At 49.6% G+C, this 16,865-nt stretch overlaps 2 protein-coding genes across 5 annotated transcripts in view; one reads left to right on the plus strand and one right to left on the minus strand.

Moving 5' to 3' along the window:
• The window catches only part of TMEM63B (transmembrane protein 63B), a 47,622-nt gene extending 45,963 nt beyond the window's left edge, over positions 1–1,659 (minus strand). For 2 of the 4 annotated variants that reach the window (XM_065835927.2, XM_065835926.2), the window contains exon 1: positions 1,496–1,659. The gene's annotated coding sequence lies outside the window, so the exon portion shown is untranslated. The remainder of the gene's footprint in view (positions 1–1,495) is intronic. The other 2 variants (XM_065835925.2, XM_065835924.2) reach the window with 1 other exon arrangement.
• MRPL14 (mitochondrial ribosomal protein L14) lies at positions 1,657–12,117 on the plus strand. The gene is made up of 3 exons (XM_065835928.2): positions 1,657–1,767; positions 9,148–9,241; positions 11,457–12,117. Exons 2-3 carry the CDS (start codon positions 9,168–9,170, stop codon positions 11,821–11,823), a joined length of 441 nt encoding a protein of 146 aa, XP_065692000.1. The 5' UTR covers positions 1,657–1,767; positions 9,148–9,167; the 3' UTR covers positions 11,824–12,117.
• Positions 12,118–16,865: the final 4,748 nt, after the last annotated feature.

The following is a 16,865-nucleotide window of genomic DNA, read 5'->3' on the forward strand; positions in this document are numbered from 1 at the left end:
ATTCCTACTGCTAAAAGGCTCAAGATGAGAAAGGCCTTTCCTAGGTAGATACCAGCTAATTGTCGTCATTAGAAGCAACATCCTTAATGCTTTGCTATTTCTGGTTTCAATGGAGTTCTCCAGTTAAGAGCTGAGTGGTTTGCTTTCCGCTCTCTCAGAAGCATTAAGAGAATAAAAGGCTATTAGGGACCGCACAGCACAGGTGTTTGGATGGGAAGGGTACTGGTCCCTGCAATGCACTTGCAAAGTCTTTGTCCCATGCCTGGGTGGGGCAACTGCAGGACCATCCAAGAGGTACTTGTGCTGCACGACTCTTCAGTGACTCTGTGACCGCTGCTAATAGGATGCTTCTGCCCTTCAGCCTGTGGCTTTCCAGGTGTGCTTACTCCAGAGGAGAACACAATGGAGCAGGACACTTCTAGGGTAACAGACAAATGGAGGGGGGGGGGCTTCTCGTGAACAATGCACAACCAAATTAGCCATGCAGTGATAGGCCTTTTGCTTACAATGCCTGCTATCGAGGGAAGAGCAAGGGAGGTGCCCAAAATCCCAAATTCCCCAAACACCTGGTCTCCATCCAGCTGGGAGCTCTCAAACCTGCTATGGGCACCGGGCTGACTGCAACCACGTCACAGATTTTTGGCACAATGCCTTCAGAAGGTAGCTACATACAGACATCCAGGGTGCACTCTAGGACAAGAGGAAAAACCATGGTTTGCTGATTTGGAGGGGCTGGTGATCAAGCCAAGAGCAGAAAGGGACTGCCTGGCTGCATGAGCACGGACACAAGCCCCATCTGACAGCTCTTAGTTAAGCCCTCCAGGGAACCAAAGGCAGGGCAATATTAGAAATTTAAGGGCGATATTAGAAATTTGCCAGCTGTTCCCACCCTTGAAACATCCCTCCTGCCTCCCTGCAACTCGCGGTCACAGCGGTGCCTGGAGAAGAGACGCAGGGAGGAGGAGGACAGGCAGCTTTCCAAGACCGAGCACACACAAAAGCTGCCTCAGCACACCCGACGGCGATCGCAGGTGATAAGGTCGCCGGTGCCACCCCGCAGAAACGGGTCCACCGACCCCCGTAGTGTAGAAACCCCATTGCCCAGCAGCGGAGGAGCCGAGGGACGGCGGACGACGGGCACCCGGGAGGCGGCCGAGAAGCCCCATACCTTCGAGCCGCCCCGCTGCCACACAGCCCTGGGAGGAGGAACACGACCCGCTCCGCAGCCGCCGCGCCCCCCGCCCCGCTCCGCGCCGCCCCAAGATGGCAGGCGGCGCCCCCCCGCCCCAGGCCGCCCCCGCTGCTGGGCTCCGCGCCACGGCCACGCCGCCCGGCCCGGCCCGCTCCACCCTCCGGAGGCCCGAGGCGCGGATGTTGACCCCCCAAGCCGACAACCACCGAGGCGGCGGGTTGCGGCCCCGGGCCCTCCTGGCCTCAAGAAGCCGGAGCCGCAACCGCGGCGCGCCGCACCCCACCGCAGCAGCAGCTTGCTTACCCCTTGTCAGGTGCGGGCTGGGTCCCCCGGGGCTGCCGCTCCGCTTGGCCCCACCGGGCCAGGCGCTGCGGTACCGCGCTGCGCTGCGCCGCGCAAGAGAGGCAGCAGCGACCGCCCGGCTGAGCTCGGCTCGGCTCGGTTCGGCTGGGCTCGGCGCGGGGCGGGGCCCCGGGTGGGCGGGGCGAGGAAGCGCCGGTCCCGCACGGCGGTGGGCGGGGCCGGCGGCGCGTGCGCGCGGGCCGGCGGGCGGAGGGCTCGCGTTCCCCTCGGAGGTGCGCGGTGGGGGGCGTGGGGAGCTCGGGGGCTGCGTTCTGTGTGGGTGGGGGACGTAGGCGGCCCTGGGAACGGCGGCGGGCCGGGGCGGTGGGGAGCGGGCGGTGAGTCGGGCAGCCGTGCGGCAGCGGGCGTCCCGCCCCTGAGCTGCGGCGCCGGCGTCGCGGGGCCTCAGGCCTCCCGGGCGGGGCAGGCCGCGGCCTGCGGACCCGGCGGCTTGTGGGTGGCCATGACCCGCCGCCGGGCCGGGCTGCTCCTGGGGTACTGGCTGTCGCTCGGAGCTGCTCGGGGCGCAGGCCGGTCCCTCTTCAGTCCCCGGGCGCTGGGCGAGAGCGGACCGTGGCTACCATGCTCGGGGTGGGCCCTGCGGCGACCGCGCTGTCCGGGTCCTCCCTTCCCCCGGGCACCGGCCCTGCTGCCCGTCCCTCATAAGGAACCGTTTGCAGGCGTTGCTGCTGCTCTGTGCAAAGGGCCTGAAACCTCTGAACCTTGAGCATGCTCTAAAAAGACTGAGAAATGCTGGCCCTGAAGATGGCATGTGGGTTGAGCAGCACACGACAGGGCAGATAGTTGTGACATTTTGTATAAGCAGCTGGGAGCCAGAGCCTGGAGCCTGTGTGTCACCTGCACACATGGCACTGCTGATGAGCTGATCTTGCCACTCTGGCAGACAGCGGCCTCTGTTCCCGTGAGGTTCAGCCTGTGCACCAGCCTGGCCTGGAGGAGGAGGAAAGCACTCTCTGGCATTCCTGCACATGTGTACTTCAGAGCCTTTCTTAGTTTCAGAAATCATGGGGGGTTGTGCTGTGGGGATTATCCTTGTGTGGGTATGAGTAGTCATGCAGCAAAGTTGGACCAAAATTCCTGCGTCCTGACAAATGCAACATTTACTGGTGTGTGTCACAGGGACTCAGGAAGTGTGGGCGCTAGTCTGTACTTTGCTGGTTATTCTCCAAAAAACTCTTTTGGAGGTCTGGTGAGTAAGGGGAGACAATTTGGGGAAGCAGACTGCGTGACAGGTTTCTTATAAGGGTGAAAGACTTGCTCCTTGTAGTAAAAGCAGACGTGCAGCCAGCCCTTATAAAACCAGGACATGGATGCTCATCTGAGCTGCAATCGCTTGCCTGGTTCAAAAGCTTCTCAAGCTGACATGAAACGGTCTTGTTTGGAAGAAAAGAAACTGATTTAAGGGAAGTTTTTGAGTGAAAAGCAAGGCTTATTCCAACAAAGCTGCAGGTAGCCTTTGTGTGCCTTTATCTCTGGGTTAGGTTTCTCTTAGACCTGAGTTCTGTCTGTATTGGGCATCCTTTTCTGGTGTAGCTTTATCAGGAAAGCCTAGAGCCACTATTGTTCTTTGTTCTGTGAATGACTAGCCTAGGTCAGTGGTTCCTGAGTTTTTTTATCGTTGAGCCACAGTTCTCCACCTTCTCTTCCTTCTTGTTTATGTCCTTCTCCCTGCCACAACTCCCCCTGGCATGGTTACTGCTGTCTGGTTTGTGATCACAACTTGGTGCTTGGGACCTGGTCACCCAGGTCACGGCTGGGAACTGATTGTGGTCTTGTGGCTTGCCACCTATTGGCCTGTTACTGAGACCTTGGTACTTTTAGGAATAGTAAAGATACACTTTGAGAGGTGATAGCAGCACAAAGTTATGGTAATGTGGGCAGTTCTCTGAATTCACGTGTGATTCTAGAAGACAGAAGCGGGGAGGGCCCTTGCTGCACTTCAGTCCCACAGACTGTACCAGAACAGAGCTTTGGGGGTTAGGTACCTTCTCTACTGCTCCTTTCCTTTCACCTCACACAGGAAGTTTTCCTCTCTGTAGCTTAATTTCCTGGTGGTGCACTGGGAATAATCCCTTCCTATATTATTACAGTGCTGTGAATATGAATATATGGATAGTTTAAGGTGCTCGGATACTAGAATGATAAGAGCCATAAGTACCTTGGAGTTTGGACTTGTGGATACTTAAAATGTCCAAAGTAAGTTTTCCATTAAAGGTATTAAGCTCTTTTTTTTTTTTTTTTAATCTGCCTTTCCTGATTTTGATCTGGAAAATGTGGTTAGTGTTTTTTCCTTCAAAATTGTTAACAGATGTACCTGTAATGAGTTTCTGTTGGTGACATAGATCAATAAATATCCTGTTTAATAGCTAATCCTATTCATAAATGGAATTTGAAAAGACTTAATTCGTCTTGTGAATCCTAGCCTTTCTGGCTGTCATTAATGTAAAACCAATTATGTCCTGGTAATGAATATCTTGTGTATTTTTAACACACACAAGCTCTTAATCACATTGTTTCCTTTATGAGGAGAGCTGTGAATGGATTGAGTCCTGTAGTTCACAGTTGGCTCTTGCAGCTCACCCTGGCAGACGGTCTATAAATAAACCTGCAGTGGCAGAGTAGGGGTTTAGGTATTTGCATTGTGCATGTTGACTTCGATTTATTTCCTGTGTTTTAATGATAGATGACAGATGCAGTTCAAATCTTTGTGGTGCCTAGAGCATGGCTGTTCCGTTCTCTTAGAAGGATAGAGGAGATATTTGCCTCTGCTGTTTGACTCTGCAGATCAGGTTACAACTATTAAAGTGAATCATATTTTGCCGTTTTTATTTGGTATGTTTGGCAGCAAGCTTTGGGTAGTAGGCCTCAGCATTTGTCGTCCAACATCCACTGGTTTTCCCTGGTGCCTGTTTGTGTGGATGAGTTACTAGCAGAAAGAAGGAAAAGAAAGAGCCGCATGGTTGTGGAACTGCAGATAGGGAGCAGGTGTTATTTCCAAAACTTTTGATTAAAAAGGAAAGTACTACTGGATTGCTAGGTAACAACAATATTTAAAAGTACTCTAGGATGCAGGCAGGCTAAGAATGGCATCTTGACTGTTTTTTAGGGTGTAAACCACTGCTAAAAACCTGGTCAGAGCCATTGCACTGGCCTCTTGAGTGTCCAGGCACAGACCTTTTTAGTGCTCCCATGGCTGCGTTTATAGTGCAGATTAACAGACACCATTCTTGTGGAGCACATCAGTATTTTTGCTGAAATGAAAGAGGTGCTTTCATGTCCAAATCCCCTGGTGTTTCTCTGGGGATGCAAGTCTGGGTTGGCAGTGAAAGGAGAAGTCCTGGTCTTGTGTTTTGACATATTCCCTCACACCAGCATTTGTGCTACCACGGGATGAGTTGGATCAGAGAACTGATCTAGCTGAAAACTGTGACTGATTAGCGTGAATGCTGGAGCCAGCATAAGGGAGGTGATGGAAATGTGTGTTGGGGGGACACAGGGCTTCCTTTCTTGGTACAGTGTGCCCTGATGTGGCTTCAAAGTGAGCATGTAATCCTGTTCTCTTTATCTGGAAGATGTCCTTGCTTTGTGTCAGCTCCTTGAGGTGGTCTACTTACATGTTTGCATGCATTTGAGTAAAATATTCTATGTCGCTCGCTTCTGTTAGCTGGGATGAAATTTTCCAGAACTCCTCCTTTCAAAAACCACTCAAGATTGCAGTAAATACATTAGTATTTTGATCTCAAGGAAAAATGGTGAAGGTGGTAGCTTTAGTATGGCACTTGAAAATGGTGCAATAGGTAAATAACTTCCAGAGGTTTATAACTGTTGAAGAGTTCCTTTGTTGTATGGTGTTGGAATTTGATGTCGGTCTGTTGCATTGAATGGGGTATGACTGAAGGGCCCTTGAGAAGGGAGTGTTTGCTGCAGCAGCCTATTGCATGCTCAGGCTTATTCAGTGAAGTAGAAATTGGGTCATTTTTACGAATATTTGATTAACAGTCTCCTTCACCCTTTCTGAATCTTACTCTGAACTCAGTCTGAGACCTGGGCTAACTTTTAACTGATATGGGGAGCAGAGAGAAGCGAAGAGTCTCTACAATTCTGGTTTTAAGAAATTAGTTTCTAATCATGAGAGAGAGCCACTGCTAGAATTTAGGGGCAGCAGGGCAGGAGTTGCACAGAGGTTACTCTGCATGGTTCTTTATCATTGTTTTGGTGCAGCTACCTGTTATCTATGCTATATCAATAGTTGTATTTGTGTTGGGCCTTTCATTTTAGGACAGTGTTTGTTTAAATACTGCTCTTGCCTGGCATGAAGAACTTGGAAATTAATCCTCCTTGAGGGGGAGATTGGAATAGATGACCTCCAGAAGTCCCTTCCAAGATAATTCCTTGGTCAGGAGTGTATTAGTGACTAAGTACTAAGCAGCGACAGTGTTTTGGCTGTCCAAGGTATTGCAGGGTGCACTCCTATCAGTTGGGCAATACCGACAGCAGATGTCTGGGAACTCCCACAAATCTTCCTGTGTTTGAGGGTTATGGGGTTACTCTTCCCACAGGCATCTGAGCACTGCAAGCTGCTCAGGGACAACCCTGGGAGAGCCACCTTCAGAAGCAAACTCGGGTCACTTGCGTTCCCTGTGCCAGTGCTATGTGCAGCCTCCTTGGGAGCCTTTTCAAAGCCTCCTGGTGTGAGGCAGCATCAGTACTGGGAAGGAGAGAGGTGCTGGCTGTGCTGGAGCCGATGGCTTTCTTTGCTTTATAGCGGCTCTTCAGCTTTGGCACCAACCCGGAGCGTTCGTGTGGCAGCACCAAGTGTGGCAGAGTGAGTGGCTTCTCTGCCCTTTGGAGTCTAGTTTAGTAATTACCTGCTCCCCAGAGGGGAAAACTGAGGGTGGAGGAGATGAAGTGCCCTGTTTACAGCCACAGAGGGAGCAAGTTGAGACTGGGTCTGGTTGAGGAGCACCTGGAGACAGACCCAAACTATTGGGTATGTGTTTCCAGGAGGGAAGCTGGCATGTTACAGCAGCTGAAGGTGTGATTCACTCTAGGTGAACCCACTTGCACCCTTGCATGCTCCATGCCACAGATGCATTCTTCTCTTCCCTCCACCCCAAACCGTCCTGCTAATTGAAAGCATCCCCCCTGTTTACTCCGTTCCTAACAGGATGTTTCATACCAAGTAATCAATCATACAAAGTTTCTTAGCTTGTGACACATCTTAATGTGCTGAGGAATAATTCTTAGCCAAGAAGGGGGTACTGAGTCATCTGGAAAAATAAACAGTCCTTGGATGCTTAACGCTGTTGGTGCTTCTGCCGGTAGTTTTGTGACTTCAAACCTTCACTGCTGCCACAGGGCAGAAACAAACAGTGACTCCTCTCCGGAGTGGGGAGTGAGCTCAGAGTTCAGGCAGCGCTGTAGGTCTCTGACGCATGGGCTTACGCACAGCCAGCTGTGCTGGTCGTGGCCTTGATGTCCCTCTGTCCCTGTGCCCGTCCCTGCCTCCAGCCAGCAGACCTCTCCTATCGGTCTTCTGTAGTGGTGAGGATGAGCAGGCTGTCCTTTCCTGCCATCAAGACCACCACGCCTGCTAGGGGAACAGAGGCAGGGGCGTTGGTGGCAGATGGATTCCCTGAGAAGCGTCCATCGAAGACAACAGGAAGGCCAATTTGCTGCTGCTGGTTTGGGTTTTCTAGAGGGATCCAAAGCCTCTGGAGGAAGTCAGAGCAGTGTTACCCACTGGGTTTGAGTTTCATACGGGAAACAGTAGACCCAAGTGTAAAAACGGGACAGAGGCTGTCCTCCCTGCCAGCACGGGCTGTGGGCTTACAGCATGGCAGAGTGGTTGAACTTGTTTAGAAACCCCAGCAGTAGCAAGGCCTGGGTAACTGGACCTTGATTGCCAGCAGCACTGTAAACACGCAGGGCCTTGTTCTTGTGTGGGTCGCACAGCTAGGTGAGGAACTGTGGCAAAACCACAGCCTTCTTGGAATTGCATTTCAGAGAGGGAACAGTGCAGGCAGGCTCTGAAGGAAAGCTCCAAATTCATTTGGACATCTTCTGCCTCATGGAAAAGTGGCTTTGTTTAGCAACAAATGCAAGCTTTGGCTATTGCTGATCTCTTCCAAACCTGTGTGACAGGTGAGACAGTTTGCCACATGTTGTGTGCTTTGCTCAGGGAGCACTGCTACAAAATTGCCGTGGTGCACATCTCCAGAGTTTCTTGTCCTGCTATCAGGTAATGCTTGCTCTGTAGAACAACTGCAAGTCCTAAAAAAATACGTCTCCAAGTAAGCAAACACACTGGGGAGAAAAAAAAACCAACCAAACAATAAAGAGTGAATATTTAGCCAGGGCTTTACTTGGTTGTAGTAAGTACAGCTATGGCATTGCCTGTCAAAGGCTCTGTGGGCATTTTTTTCTTCCTGGAGAAGTTAGGTCAGCTTTGGTTTTAAAATAAAAGTTAAGAAAATGGCTTTACAATGTGCTGCTACAGTTTGGCCCTGAGCTCATCAGAACTGGCGAAGGGAGATAGAAGGTCAATGTATTTTTATTGTTTACTCTAGAAGGAAGTAGAGCACAAGTTGCTTACACTGCCAAGGCCTAAGGAAGCAATGTCACATCATGGTAGTTGTAGTCTGATGGAAAATCTTAGTTCTACCTTAGCTGACCTGAAAGAGGACTGGCTCTAGGTCCACGCTGTTTTATCCCTTCACTTGGATCTGCTGGCATGGCTGCCTGGGTCATTGCTCCCTCACTGATGTCTGGCAAGAGGATCTGGGTTCAGCAAAGCCTTTGCAATTGTGCGTGCAAGCTGTTCCCCATTGGTCTGACAGAATGAGGTGAGGGAAACCCCATAGATGTAGTCAGGGAAGAGGAGGTGGTGAACTCGCTCAGAGGTTGCCCTGTAACCCAGCGCTGCTGCAGGTTGGGGGTGGTTCGTGTTGGGTTGAGCGAACATCACAAAGGTACAGGGAATTGCTTCATCTGGGTGGCCTTAACAGGGCAGGGTTGGCATAGGTGTGATTCTGGTCTCTAAACACAGGCTGCCGAACACCTTGTGTATGCTGAAGGGGAACATGCCCTCACCAGTGGTGTTTGGTTTTGTCTCTCGCCTGGCAAATTGTTTCCTGAAGCTCTGATGCCAGTCTGCAGAGTGTCTCTGGCTTTTTCTTGGTTTTATAGGTAATGTCGGTACGTTTTACAAGTAACTATGGTAGCTTTTACTGGTCACTGTGGCCTCTAAATTAGAAACTCAGTTCACATCCAGGATTCTCAAACCTGCTGGGTGTTACATGGTTCGCAGTGCCTGCAGAAGGGCCCTTACCTCTGTGCACAGGAAACTGCAGTGCAGCAGTACTGAATCCAGCTTTGTAGTATATGCATCTGAATTATGTTGTCTGCTGAATTCAGGCAGGGGTTGTTGACCTGCTTGTAGCATGCCACGGATGCTGCTACCACTCTGTGTGCTGTGCATTGTGACTTCTAAAGAGGTGCTGAAGCTCCAGTGTGTGATTCATGTAAGGGAAAGGAAGCAAAAAAATTTTGTCCATTTTCCAGAGTTCATAGTTTTCTTGTTTTATTTGCAGAGTGGGTTACCAGAATCCAAATGGCTCTCTTGACTCAGCAATTGGGTTTATCCTTAACCCATCTAAGCGGCGCGGTGATTCAGCGACACTTCAGGTAATTTTCAAATCCTGCTTTTGCTTTTGTCTTCTGAGAGAATTTCCAGATTGAAAGAGATGTTGTTAAGTAGGTCAAGTGTAAGATACAGTATTTTTCATTCAAAAAGGACAATATAATACAACAAAATTTTGTAGTTGTCTCTTCACAGGTTGTAAAGTCAGCCCGAATGCAACAACGTATTTCCTGGCAGTCTGAGTGCGGTCTGAACTCTGCATTTTTGTATGCTTGTAAGGAGACTTTTAGGCCTTTGAGGGTGCTGCAAGGGTCTGCAAGCAGAAGTTTAAAGTGACTGTGTTTCCCAGCCAAGTCCAAAAAGCAGCAGCCAACCCCTGATGATGTAAAGCCAATTACATGTTTAGAATTGTTCCAGAGTTTATAATTTCAGCTATTTAGAGCAAAAGTAACCTGGAAAAAATATTGCTTTCTGCCTTAACAGTGTCTGTTTTGTTATTTTTCTTTAGGTCCTTGTTCCAGGCTCAAGGCTTTTAAAGCTTCTTAAATTTATGGACCTCATGTTTTACAATGCCTTGCACAAAGCTTAGAGCCTAATCCCACGGTACACTCGGTGCGGGTATGGGGAATCTCTAGCATACAGCTCTTTGAAGGGTCAGGGCTTCAGTTTATAGGGTGAGAATAGTAATTCACATGATTGTGGTCTAGAGAGGGAATTAAAAAAATGCTTAGGGCTATGTTGTGTGATAGTCCCACGAGCTATCTCAAGGAGTTATCTAAGTCTTACTGGCTTTTTTTGCAAGTGGACTGCACAAGGGCGTTGCCAAGTAGACATTTAAAGGATTTATATACATGGAGAGCGAAAGGAAGGCCAGGTCCACAGAGGGGAGCAGTGTTACTGGAGGACATCAGCAGTCTTAATGGGGAAACCTTTCCTTTGTGGTGGGCCTGCTTTGGATGTGGTGGGTTTTTTTTGCAGAGGTGAGTGACTTCTGAGAGAGAAGAGAGGTGTCTGCTTATAGGGGAAGGCTGGCATAGGCCCCTGCTGTGGGAAATAAATCTTGAAAGTCAAAACTGGGCCTCTAGAGCAGTTAAGAATAACGTGGACTGATGTAGCCAGCCTTCCCTGATTACATGTAAAAATGTCTGCTGCAACTGATGTCCATCCATGCTGTGTTTGATACACAGGGGGTGCCTTGCTCTTGTTTTAGGCAGCATTGCAAATACAGGTCCTTTGTTTTCAAGAAGGGCTGCTGGTCCCCATTGGTCTGTATTTACTGTATGTTGCTGCTCTGCAAAACAAGGTGAATGGTTAGGTTGACTCCATGTGCTGTCTGTTTGAGTAGTTCAGCTGACAGCAGCTTGGCATTCCTGCAGCTGTCTGGCCAGCAGGTTTCTAGTATCTTAGTGCAAAACAGTTTTTTACCAGTAGAAAGGATCTTCCTGCTTTTCCAGTTGTCTGTGTTTGGGTGTCCTTTGAAGAGAAGCGACAAATCACTTGAATTTGAGCTTACTGGATGAAAGAATAGCCTTTCCTGAAAGGGAGGTTGAATTTCTTCTCAGTTTTTTCCTGCTGTTACCAGGCATATTCAGAGTCACATCTAACAACTTGCAGTTTATTTCTGTTGTTTCTTGCAATTGATAATCGCATAGAGCAAACAGATACAGAAGAGACTGCGTCTCTCTGGGTTCCTCCCACATGGGGAAGTTGATGATCTGTTAGATTGCAGTTGGTGGCAGCTTATCACAGCCACAGCAGGACCTCAGAGGTCTCACTGAGAGCAGAATAAGACAGGAGACCCTCATAGACTTCACTGATGATTGATCAGAAAAGTCCTTACTGCTGGGGACTGTGTAAAATGTTGAAAGAACCTGACTTGAGTCTCAGCTTCCTGTAGGCTGCTTGTAGCAGAAGCAAGCACTTTTTTTTTTGCTTGTAAATTGAAGTTGAATAGCATCATCTGCAGTTGCTAAAAAGCCCAGTAAATGCAAGCCAGTCTTCACGCCATCTTCTAGTTGTGTTCCAGAGTAGAATGGTGGTCTTATGTTTCACATTTAGTAAAGAGTGTGCAAAGCCCAGCGTCACATCTGGCTTTCAAAGAGCACATTGAATGCAGTCAATGTGCCACCCATATGATTTGTATTTGTTGCTGGCGCCTTCTGAGTGGTTTGTGTAATGACAAGATCTTATGCTGGGTTTGCCCTTGCTCTCCAAGGATTATTGAGAAGATCTGTCTCATTCTTTCCTGTCTTTTGCTAGTATCACTGGAGCATCCCTAGCAATACAGAAGCTCACCCGCGTGCGAGTGGTGGACAACAGTGCCTTGGGGAACACGCCGTACCACCGACCACCAAAATGTATCCACGTGTATAACAAGACTGGAGTTGGCAAAGTAGGAGATAAGATTCTTCTGGCTATCAAAGGAGAAAAGAAGAAGGCTTTGATTGTAGGGCACAAGATGCCTGGCCCCACCATGACACCTAGATTTGATTCCAACAATGTGGTACTCATAGAAGACAATGGAAATCCAATAGGGACTAGAATAAAAACACCAATACCCTATATCCTGCGGCAGAGGGAAGGAGAATTCTCCAAAGTATTGGCCATTGCCCGCAACTTTGTATGAAGGTTAAGACAGGTTTCTGGCAATCCTGTTTATATCCTTTCATACAGTAGCTGTTCCTTGGTCGTTTTCTAGGATGTGGTGAAAAGCGAAAAAGTTGAGGTTTATCAAGAGTCTCTCTTCCTGTTTAAGAATTACAAACAACTAGTTTAAATATTGATGTATCTTGTTTTTCTCCTAAGTAAGGCTGATTTGTTTCGCAGAACTTCTGCAGTGTGCTAGGGAAATGCTCCTTCACTCTTACTGCTGTGATGTTAATTTGGCCTCTAATCATTAAATGAGAACATGAAAATCCTTCTTGATTTGTGCTGCTTATGCTTTCTTTTCCATAGGTTTGCCTTTTCCAGTTCCCAGGAGCAAGACACAAAGCGCAGTCCCTGGCCCAATGACGCTGGGGTCTACAAAATGGATTCGCATGTAATGGAGTGGGAGAGAGATATAATGAGCTATTGGTGCCTTGGACGTATTCAGCAAAAGGATTACTTTCTACATCTTTACCTTGGAAAAGTCTTAAGGAGCAATATGAGCCAGCAGTGTGCCCAGGTGGCTAAAAAGGCCAACAGCATCCTGACTTGTATCAGGAATAGTGTGGCCAGCAGGACTTAGGGAAGTGATTTTGCCACTGTACTCAGTGCTGGTGAGGCCCCACCTGGAATCCTGTGTTCAGTTTTGGGCCCCTCGCTACAAGAAAGACATTGAGATGCTGGAGAGAGTTCACAGGAGGGTGACCAGGCTGGTGAGGGGCCTGGAGCACAAGTCTGATGAGGAGCAGCTGAGGGAACTGGGGCTGTTTAGCCTGGAGAAAAGGAGGCTGAGGGGAGACCTGATCGCTGTCTACAACTGCCTGAAAGGAGGTTGTAACATGGAGGGTGTTGGTCTCTTCTCCCAAGTAGCAAGTGATAGGACAAGAGGAAGTGGCCTCAAGTTGCACCAGGGAAGGTTTAGGTTGGATATTAGGAAAAATTTCTTCACAGAAAGGGTTGTGAAGCACTGGAACAAGCTGCCCAGGGAAGTGATGGAGTCACCATCCCTGGAGGTGTTTAAAAGGTGTTTAGATGAGGCTTTTAGCGATATGATTTAGTGCCAGAGTTAGGTTAATGATTGGACTTGATGATCTTGAGGGTCTCTTCCAACCAAAATGATTCTATGAATCTGTGAACCAGAATTAGAAGAGCATAATGGCATAAAACTTTGGGAGTGTGGTTGAACAGTGTGCCAGAGATGCGGAAGCAGAGGCAGGAAGGAGAGGTGAATGGTGAAGGGTTGAGATGCAGCCTGTGCTTTCCACCTGACCAGCCTCAGGAAATCATGTTCTTCAAGTAGTGCAGGGGCTGGGTTCAGACTGAAAGCTCCACAGAAGTCCTTCTGGACTGCTCTTTGGGACTGTGTCAGACATTGTCTGTGATGTTGCTTGTTTGGTTAGACTGGCAGTTCTCCAGCAGTGCTTCCTAAGTTGAGGCACAATCATGGGGAATGCTACTGTGTTACTTTCAGGGCCAGCTGTGGTCCAGGAGCCAAACAGCTGCATGGAGCTGAGCAGTGGAACTTCATGTCTGTGTCAGATAAAGGGACATCGGGGCAGGGCACTCCTGCAAATAGTGCTGGGGAAGATGCTGCAGGGCAGGCAGCCACTGGGAGTCTGGCCAGCTTCAGGCCCCTGAGCCCAGTCCTCACAGATCTAGTGGCAGTGGCAGCTGGCTTTGCCTTGTCCTTCCATGTCCTTGTGCTGGGAAAGCTCCTCGCCTTGGCCCTGCATTGTCCCTGTGGAAAGATCTGAAGACTGCAGTGCTGAGCTGTCTCACACTTTACCTAGTTATTCCCGGCAGATATAGCTGCCCCATGCTCCCCACTGGGAAATCCGCATTCCCCAGGGAAAAGGTGAGCCCTGGATCCCCTTGTACCCCATTACTCCAGGTAACGCAGATAAGATGATACTTCAAATTTAAATTCAGTGTCAACCTTTAAGTAATGGCACTGTCCCCATTGGTAAAACTTCCCTGTGAACTGGAGGTGCCCAAGCCTGTGTGCTGCCCAGTTCAGTGGGAAAGCAGAATTGACCACTGCTGGCAGCACATTCCATGTTTGTTGTTGTCCATGGGCCAATGGACACTGAGTCTGCTGCTCTGAATCTTCCTGAACCCCGTGGCCGTTGCCGTTAAGCCGTCAGCCTGTTTACTTCTTGGGCTTCTGCCCACTGGCGAAGCGGATGCTCGTCTGGCTGATGTCAATCTTTCCAGTCTATCCGACTGGAGTAGATTTCCAGGAGGAACTTGCTGTGCTCAGAGGTGATGTTGATGCCACTTTGCAAAGCAGGACAGTGAACAAACTGCGTGCTGGTCACAGTGATGAGTTCTGTCCTGCACCAGCACCCTCCAGTGGGACAGCAGGGCCCTCTGGCTGCAACCCTGGCTTCAGGAGCAGAGTCAGGCTGGGGACGTGGGACTAGCTTGGCTCTGCACAAGGTCGAGGAGCTTCAGCGAGTGCTGGATGCACAGGTCAGATCCCGGCACCAGGGAGGTGTTTTGCAGGGCTGCAGGGTGCTGATCTACTTGAGTTTGGCTAAGGGGTGGAAAAGTCAGCATTGTGCCCTAATGTTGGCAGATAAATCTTCGTAGCTCAGATTAGGTGTGTTTTTTAGCTTTTTCGAAGTTCATTCCAGTAGCAGGCTAAAGTATTTCAAGTAAAAAAAGGGTGTATGTTTTTATGTGTATTTAGGGAAAGTGTTTACACCACTGAACAGCTCTGTGCTTTTCCTTTGAAAACCTTCTGCAGCCTTTGAAGTCCCCCAATCCCGATGTGCATATAAACAAATCCTAAGCCAATTGACATGTCTGTCATGCTCTTCCTGCAGACAGGAGGACCTCAGACTTCCTCAATGTAAATCCTTTTGAGAACAGAATAGGGAGATGGCTTCCTCCAATGTAAGGCTGAAAAATATACTTTTGAATATCACTTGTATGGGATATTTTGTTTCTGTGCAAAAGCTTTGGGCATGATAGAAGCGGGGTCCATCCCAAGCTGGAATGGCTTATTCCCAGGCAGCCTGGTTTATAATTCATCTAAAGGGCTGCTTTACTGTGAGGTTTCTGCTTGGCAACAACTCCAGCCTCCAAGTGTCTCCCAGTAGGACCTGGGAGCCTGCAAACAATCCTTGTTTTTCTTCTCCTGAGCATAAGGGCCATGAGTCCCTCATGGGATGCATGGATCCTGCTGTTTGGATATTAAATATTTCACAGAATATCTGCTAATAACTTTCCAGCATTTTGCTGGAGAAGAGGTCGTGGGGAGAGGGCATGAGAGGAAGCAGGCAAGACAATGCAGCATACTTGAGATTATAATGTGAAGAGACGCTTTATTTCCAAGTAAACTGATATGTGGAACTAAATCTTTAACCTCAGAGCTTAATAAGCAGACATGCAGACAGCTAAGCTAAGGATATCCTGTAGAGTGTCTCCTGCAGTTTTTACCCGTCTTTGCCTAATGAGGAACGTAGCCTCAGCAGAAATTCCCGGCTCGCGGTGACAGCTCTGTGCTTGGCAAATTCCAGGCGCTGCCTGTAGCAGCATCTCTCTGAGGGGAAGGGGCCTGGCTCCTGGACGAGCCCTTAGCTGGCTCCCACCCATCCTGCTGAATTTGCCTGTGTTTGCAGGGTGGTCAGATCCTGACTGCTCCAGCACTGCTCCAGCAGTGGAGCCTGCACAGGCAGGAGCAGATAGATGTCACCTTGCCAGCATCACAGGGTGATGTGGGTTCTCCAGGGTCTCTCTCTTTTCCTTTTCAGCAGGCACCACATTCCAGGTCCTCTCTTTTGTTTCAGCACTGGGGATTATACCTGCTTGTTCTCACTTCCAGGCTGGCCACCGCTATGTCCTGACTGTGCCAGAGCCTTCTGAGCAGTAAGGTGGTGGTGTCCCGGGAACAGCTGCTGGGTTTCCTGGGCTCCAGCTTGAGGGATCCGTCTTTGGGAGACTCTGCTCTCTCCAAATAGGAGGCTTTCCCTTGTGCGTCCATCCTGCTGGGAAATCAGATGTTTTTTCATCTGTGGGTTGCAATTCTTGCAGGTCCTTTTCTTGAAGGATGACTGCAGGCAGGTGCGATGTCTCCATAAGGGGAGGGAAAGAGAAACCAAGCTAGCACCTACCTCAGCTGTTGCCAGAAGGTCATTCTGTTCCCTGCTCCCTATTTATGTTTATTATTCTGCCATTAGCGTGATTTTATATGGTAAATGGGAAAATTTCCCAGCATGAGATGATGCTTAGGAAGAATCCTCTCACCTCCTAAGCAGCCTCTGGGCGAGCTGTCACCTGCTGCAGAAGGAAGGAGAAGCCAAAGACAGAGTCCTCTTGACCCATTACAAATGTGCCTCCCTGGTCAGCTCCAACTGGGTCCCTGGATTAGTGTCCATGTGTTTTCATGGGGGGTTTCTGTCAGATTAAGCTGCCAAGAGATTGCCAGTTCCCCTGGTGACAGTGGGGACTTTGTGCCCAAGCATTCTTCCATGGGAGGTTGGGGAGAGCAGTCTTTTTTTGTGGCATCCTGCAATGGGGAGGGAGAGATGGCCTTTGGGAAGATGCTCACCCAGAAAAGACACATGACAGGGCTCTCTGGCAAGGGCCAGGGTCTGGAAAAAGCCAAGCGAGCCCTGGGGATTAGCTGGCTGTGAGAAGGGGTGTCCCCGAAAGGAAGCAGGCAAGACAGATTATCATGGAGGGATGCAGCAGGGAGCTGATGTCTTCCATCTGCTTGGAGACCAAGGCTGGGAGACAGGAGGCCCCATTTCGTGGCTCTGTGCCAGCAGGGTGGATGGACCGCAGAGCTGGGGGAGGCAGCTAGTAACTTTGGGGGCTGGGAGGAGGGGGAGACAGCCAAAACCACAGCCAGAGGCCAGACGTTGGTCCAAAGTGAGCATCGCTGGGTTGGCCGGGGTGAGGGCGGTGAGCTGCACATCCCAGAGCAGGAGGCTAGATGGCAATGTGGCTGTGACAGTGTGCTCAGCAGCCTGCCCCCGCAGCCCCCGCACTGCTTGATGGGCCCCTAAGCCTGAC

This window comes from Patagioenas fasciata, chromosome 3 (assembly GCF_037038585.1).
Source record: "Patagioenas fasciata isolate bPatFas1 chromosome 3, bPatFas1.hap1, whole genome shotgun sequence".
Lineage (NCBI taxonomy): Eukaryota > Metazoa > Chordata > Aves > Columbiformes > Columbidae > Patagioenas > Patagioenas fasciata.

Excerpts from the sequence above, each read along its gene's own strand:
- MRPL14 (XM_065835928.2), top strand. The coding sequence starts at position 9,168 with ATGGCTCTCTTGACTCAGCAATTGGGTTTATCCTTAACCCATCTAAGC. Across the intron at positions 9,242-11,456 it reads GTGATTCAGCGACACTTCAG|TATCACTGGAGCATCCCTAG; the intron begins GTAATTTTCAAA and ends GTCTTTTGCTAG.